The 6,679-nt window shown below is 37.4% G+C and overlaps 1 protein-coding gene across 1 annotated transcript in view; it reads left to right on the forward strand.

Moving 5' to 3' along the window:
- GRM7 (glutamate metabotropic receptor 7) overlaps nucleotides 1–3,834 on the forward strand; it is an 811,284-nt gene extending 807,450 nt beyond the window's left edge. Inside the window, exon 10 of the mRNA XM_047096787.1 lies at nucleotides 3,764–3,834. Coding sequence (XP_046952743.1) covers nucleotides 3,764–3,834 — 71 coding nt within the window. The remainder of the gene's footprint in view (nucleotides 1–3,763) is intronic.
- Nucleotides 3,835–6,679: the final 2,845 nt, after the last annotated feature.

Genomic DNA, 6,679 nt, shown 5'->3' on the forward strand with positions numbered 1-6,679 from the left:
CCTAAAAGTAAACGTAGATGCGATGGTTACAGTTCAAGGCTGTATGGAGGTAGACAGAACTAATGCCCCAAAGCATTTAAGTAGATGTGTCCAAAAATCAGTAAGTGGAATATATGATCAAAAGTCTATATGTATTGGAAAAAAATGAGCAAGTTAGAAGTTTTGAATTTAGACAACTCAGTACTTCGCTACTTAAAAATAATTAGCTTTCAAACAACATTTGTACTGTTATTAACTTTTAATGATTAGGTTCTATCCTTGTTGAAGCTGTTTTGGATAGGATAATGGTTGTAAAATGCTAACACTAACACTAATAGCTAACACTAATAGCAATATTAATACGACTAATAATGCTCGCAATAGCTACACTTTGAAATAGGTATTAATCCAAAATGCTTTGTGTGGAAGATCTCTTACCCCTCACAGTAACTCTGTAGAATGAGAATTGCTTTTCACTGAAGAAACCTAGGCTTAGTGAGATTAAGTGCCATTACCAAAGTCACACATATAGTTAACAGTGGAGGTTGGACTGAAACCCAGGTCTGAGTCTCAAATCCATGCCTGCTTCTCTTTGCTGTTCTATTTCTTAGAACCTAAGGGGCATGTCATAATTCCAAAGCAGAAATTACTCTTTTGGTTTCCTCAACTGGTGATTCAAGTTGCATATAAAGAATATAATGATATTTGTGGCAGACTTTTGAGTTAAATGTGCTGTGAAATCTATTATTACTTGCTGTGTTATCTACAAAGATAGGAGTAACTTGAGCTCAAAGAAGGCTGCCCAGGTAGAGGCCTCATCATACTTACTTAAAAATATAAATAACTTATTATCTAATGCCAATCCTGACAACTATTCTGTTTGGAATTCACTTGGTGCCTTCCCATGAAAAAGTTTCATTGGGTTTTGTCAATGATTTTTTGGTGTCTACACAGAGCAAAGGTAAACAGCCCAGAGGGGGAAATGAAATCAAACAGAGTCCTTGTCTTACAAGCAGTCCAAAACAATTTAAAAACCATTTTAGTTCTTTTGGTTTTGTGTAGACACTCCCTAAAATAACAGAAGTAATTTGAATAGATATTTGCTGAACCATAGGAGGAGATTCATGTACCTCCAAACATTGGGGTTTTTGATGACCCAGCTGCAGTGATGGAAATGTTCTAGTCATATGTGGCAAACCAGCACTTGAAATACGGTTACTTAACTAAGGAAATACACTATTTTAAGTAATTTCAATTTAAATAGCCATCTGTGGTTTTGGCTACTATATCAGAAAGCTCATCTCTGGAAATTATTATGTCTTAATAGGCAATATTTTATCTAGGACACATACTGGAAATGCCTCCCAAAGTTTTAGCAGTGATGTTGACCTGGGACAAAGTCAACTTCAAGGGATGAAACATTTGAGATGAGATAAAAATGCAGTCAATTAGTTATTTTAAATGATCCAAAAGGAGACACTAATCTGGAAATAGTGGTATCATAGATAGTAATTATATTCAGAAAGCCAGTCCTGACCAATGCAAAAATGTATGTATGTAGGGTAAGAGCAGTAATGAAAAGTTCAATTAATGAAAATAAACAGTAAGACTATGCTCATGCAAAGGAATATTATATTCTATTTAATATCAAATATAGCTCAAATAGTATCAAATTTCTAAGCATTAATAACAGAGACAAAGGAATTATATGCTGAAATTAAGCTGTCGGGTTAAAAAGAAACAAAAGCACAGACCATATACTTGAAACAGGACCATGTCTTTCCAAAGGGGACATCCTATCCGCTATTCTCTGAGGGAGGGTATCTGAGAGGAAGATGGGTTTATAGTATAAGCCGCAAAGTAAATAATGAAGCAGAAATGTCCCTTTATCCATTGTTGCTCTAAACAGTTAGTCTCAATGTATTTCAGTCTTGAGTGTTTTCATTTTGAACAGCTCTGCTCCGTCATTGCAGCTTGCCATCTGGTGCATGCATGCTTCTCCTCATCCAACTGCACATTGCAACTACATGTCTATATAAAAATGAATTTGCTTGTTGGCTTACCATGGGCAGAAATTACAACTGCCCCAGCACTGCCTGGGTTTTCCCCAAGAAGCTCAGTTTTCCTCTAAGGTTGCTTCTTCCATTAGAATTCCATTGTTGAAAAGAAAAATTTGCGTGTACACAAAGAGTAAATCTTAAAATTGTAACATTATCTGTGCACTACTGACATTAGATATTCAGAGCTGGGCAAGGGCTTCTGCATTCAGATTGAAAAATTGTAGGGTGTATAGGGGTGTAGCTCAGCTACTTGTTGAATTTTTATTTACACAAACAAGATTTCTGTTGCTAGACGATAAGAAGAACCTGACCTACTTCAGATAGCTTTAGATCTGGCCACCATGATGCCTTCTCCACATTCCTTTCTAAGAAGAAGGGCACCTCAACCTCTGGTTCTTGCATCTGCAGCCTGAATTCAGCATGTTTCCTTATAGTTTCTATTGCTACTTGGCAGATTTATGTTCATGGCAAACGTGTAGATGCCAAATAAAAAAGAAGACCTCATTGTGCTTGGGACATGGCTTATTGATGGCCAGCAGGACCCTTTTCCAGTTGGATGAACAATATTAACTGAGGCAGCATGGCTTTATAGGGATGGGTGGATAAGAATTGTTGCCTCCCTCACCTGGACTGGTCAGAACCAGAAGATGCTCTGCAAATTATCCTCTGTTTCAGATGCTATCCTTGTAAAGGATCACAGGGCAAAATGATAAGCAGCCCTAAGCTATCTTTGTCCTAAACTGCCATCCATTTTCTAAGCCAATGCCCCCAGGTAGTGCAGAGAAAGTCCTCAAGTATCTGGATTGGTTGCAGATAGTTTAGACTCTGGAAGGTCAGTAGCAACCAGAGATGTCAGGCAGGTGGACAGCTTGGGACACCTCCTTCTTGGATATGAGAATGTATGACTGATTAACTCTGAGAAAGAGGCTAGACATACACTGGGCCAATGAGCACGTTCTATGATAAAGCATGTTTTAGAAGAATAATTTGTGCCTAAAATAGAAAAGCTAAAATAAGATATTTTAAATATAAGTGTATATTCTGATGCTGTTTTTTTACTACCATTTTTTTGCACCTACTATAGGGAAAACATATACATGAAAATTTCTGTTGTTCTCCAAAGGAATTATTACATAAAATAGTTGAGTTGTCAATATAAGGAGGCATTTGATTAAGAAAAAAAAAAAAAACTCAAACTGTTGGAAAATGGATGTGGGCACCAAACCCTACATAAGTAATGATGCCTAGAAAATTCTGGAACACGCTCCTGTGCTGTGCTATTTTGTTATGGTTTTTGTTTTGTTTTGCTTCTTCATTTGTTTGGATCTCTAACATTCTCAACATTATGCTGTTTCATCCTGCTGGACTAACCATGCAGGCTGGTCACTATAGCTGGACTAGGATGAGAGAAAAAAAGGGAGGATAGCAATGGAAAGAAAACTCTGACCACATAAATAAATTATCTGGGAGCTGGCTCCCCCAACTGCTCCAGCTTGAGGAACTAAACCCTGACTGCCTTAAATCAAGAGGCACTCCCATGTTCAGAGGTACCTGAATTGTGGTGAACTGGTCTACCCAAGGTCTTTTGAACCCACTGAAAGAGTGGGCATAATGTCCAGGGTCTCTATGGCAGCCTCTTCTCCAAACGGGAAAAAAAAAAGAATAAAAGGAATATTGTTTGCACAATTATTTTATACATACCTATATATTTACTTTTCCTGTAGACTGTATACCACCAGTAAGAAAGAGTGTACAAAAGTCTGTTACTTGGTACACTATCCCACCAACAGTATAGCTTTTGCCTGCTTTCTAAAAGGTAAGAAACAATCTAATTTTTATTTATTTGTATGTTCTTGTCTCTACTGAGAAAAGAAATGTTTCCATGAAAACTGCATGATTACCTATAAATCATTTATATGATGAAACGTGTTTTCAAAGACAATCTGTTTGCTCAGCATAGTGCAGACAGCTGCTACAGGTCACAGACTTGATTTCTTTTCTGCAGAACATGTGTGTGGATGTGTATACATTTGTCTTTGCTGAGCAAGTAGCCAACAGTGGTGGAATTGGTGCTGGTCACTCTGTTATATGGTCTACTTTAAAACTACTGATGGTGAGAGATTATTTTTAAATGTGTGCTGTCATGCTCTGGTTTTAGAAGCTGATGTGGCAACTTACAGGGAAGGAAGGGGAATGTTTTACAAGCCTAGCAAAAACCTTTGTTCTGGTTTATTTTTATTAAACACATTCCCAGAAATGTATTCATTCAAAAAATAACAAATGGCCTTACCATCTTAAACCCAAAATAGTCTCAGTTCCTTCTTTACAGCAAAGTGACACAAAGGCATTGCCGGATGGGCTTGATAGTGTGTTGAAGATGATCTGTGGCTCATAGTTCTGCCTTAGAGAAGCATGGAACCAACTGCAGTCATAACATGTGACACTGAGCAAGGAAAGCTTCAAGGAAAGACCTCAAGAGTGTAAAATGAGTCTTAATGTTAGTCAAACCCAGGAATTATCAATAAATACCAAAGGTGTTCAAACTAATAGCTTAGAGAAATGGTGAATGGTGTGATGTGTGAACTAGACACAGGAATGAGCAGGCATAGAAGTAATCATTGGTTCATCGCTGAAGTTTATTATTTGAGGCTCTCACTAAAACATATATGCTGTGACTTTATTATTATTTTGTTATTTATTATTAGTAGCACACTTCCACCCTTTAGCCTTCACAATAGTTTAATATAGCGCAAAACAACCCTTGTATTGACAAGCATCCTTATCCAGATGGAGTCAAAGTATTCCCAACTGTGGAAAAACAAACAGTGGAAAATATGGAGCAGAGTTATTAAAATCATGTGGTGGCTGTGAATGAAAGGTTGCCTTTTGATTTGCTTTTAAACCTGGTATTGTGCTACAAAATAGAGAAACCAATCTGTAGAAAGATTCCAAGAGAGAGTGGAGAGGTCCTATCATGGGAGGGGGAAATAGTGCTTCCTAATAGAGGCTAGTCTTCCTTGTTTCTATGTTGCTAACATAGAACTTTTATCAGATCATTGCTGTGTGTCTTGTATTTATTTATTTATTTATTTATTTATTTATTTATTTATTTATTTTTAATGGGGCATTTAGCACCACTATAAGATAGGACAAGAGTACTTTCAGAGTAATTACATTTCCTGTTGATTTTAGATGGGTGCCTGCAACTCAGTCTTTAATTTAGGATATATTGTTCACATACTTATTTCCTTTTTCCATATCAACATGATCTGTCCTAGTTTTTAAATAGGGCATTCTTTCCTCCCAGTGAATATATAGTGGAATTCCAGTGAGATTTCAACTTTTTGTACACCAAGGGCTTGTCAAAACACTGCAACTCATCACTTGAACACTCCGTTTACATGAGACTCCCTGAGAATAAAAGAGAAGGAATTTTCCCTGGGTGAAAATGATAGAATTAATCTCAATCCATTAAAAATTCTCTTTAGCTCCATTCAGAGTTGATGCCTTTTGGGTTAAAGGATACAAGATGAAAATGTTCTTCAGTTAAAAAATACTTTTAGGATGTGCTGTTTCAGAATAAAGTTTTGACTAGGATTTTCTTGTTTCAAAGATTGTGATTGGGTGCTCTCCTTTTCTGCCAATGTAAAGGTGTCTCTACACACTAATGATAATGATCTCATACTGCTACTTAAAAAAAAAAATAATTGGGAAGTTGGGGGCGCCTTGGTGGCATAGTTGGTCAGGCGTCAGACTTTTGATCTCCGCTCAGGTCATGATCTCTTGGTTCCTGAGTTCAAGCCCTGTATGGGGCTGTGCACTGATGGCACAGAGCCTGCTTGGGATTCTTTCTGTCCTTCTGTCTGCCCCTCCCCTGCTTGCACGTGCACATGCACTTTCTTTCTCTCTCTCAAAATAAATAATAAAAATTTTAAATAATTGGGAATTTGGTCTAAGTTACATTTACTTGAAAAGGGGAGTGATTTGCCTTTTCAGGTTACAGTAAGACAGGAAATCTCAGCAGAACAATGGAGAAAGGCACATAAAGTTGTGTGTTCAAATCCATATCTGCATTGTTTTTAGGAAGACAAAACAGTAAAGGAAATTTTGTAGATTCAAGAGTAAACAATATGTACTACTGGGCTAGTAAGACTTGTTTCAGCCCCCACACTCTAGCAAAGGCAGACTCTCCAAGCAGGAACCTACTTGTAGGGGGTTGAAGGAAGCAGGTCCAAATTCAGACAGAACAGAACCTAATGTGGCTTGAAAACACACTCGACATCCTGTCTCTGACAAACACCACAGGCCAGACATCGACTGAATCAGTCCTCCTGGCATCTCTTGTCTGAATGTTTGTGGATTTTAAAACCCTGCAGAGGGTTATCAATCTAATGACATTTATTTTAAAACGCAATTAAGCAATAGAAACACAATCAATCTGGCATCATCACCAGGTCAGGAAACAGGTTGTTTTGTTAGGAAGTAAATTTTCACACCACTGGATGGTGTTCTGATTTTAAAACTTGAACTTAATTCAGGCTTGCAAGTAATAGCCCTGAGTCTTGTTTTTACAACGTATGTTCCTCCTAGCAAGTGCGCTGGTTCTAATATTATTGACATTTCACTAATTTATTAACTGG

This window comes from Lynx rufus, unplaced genomic scaffold, assembly GCF_022079265.1.
Source record: "Lynx rufus isolate CCGP_SWC_20201006 ecotype Redwood Valley unplaced genomic scaffold, mLynRuf1.p SCAF_4, whole genome shotgun sequence".
In the NCBI taxonomy this organism is placed as follows: Eukaryota; Metazoa; Chordata; class Mammalia; order Carnivora; family Felidae; genus Lynx; species Lynx rufus.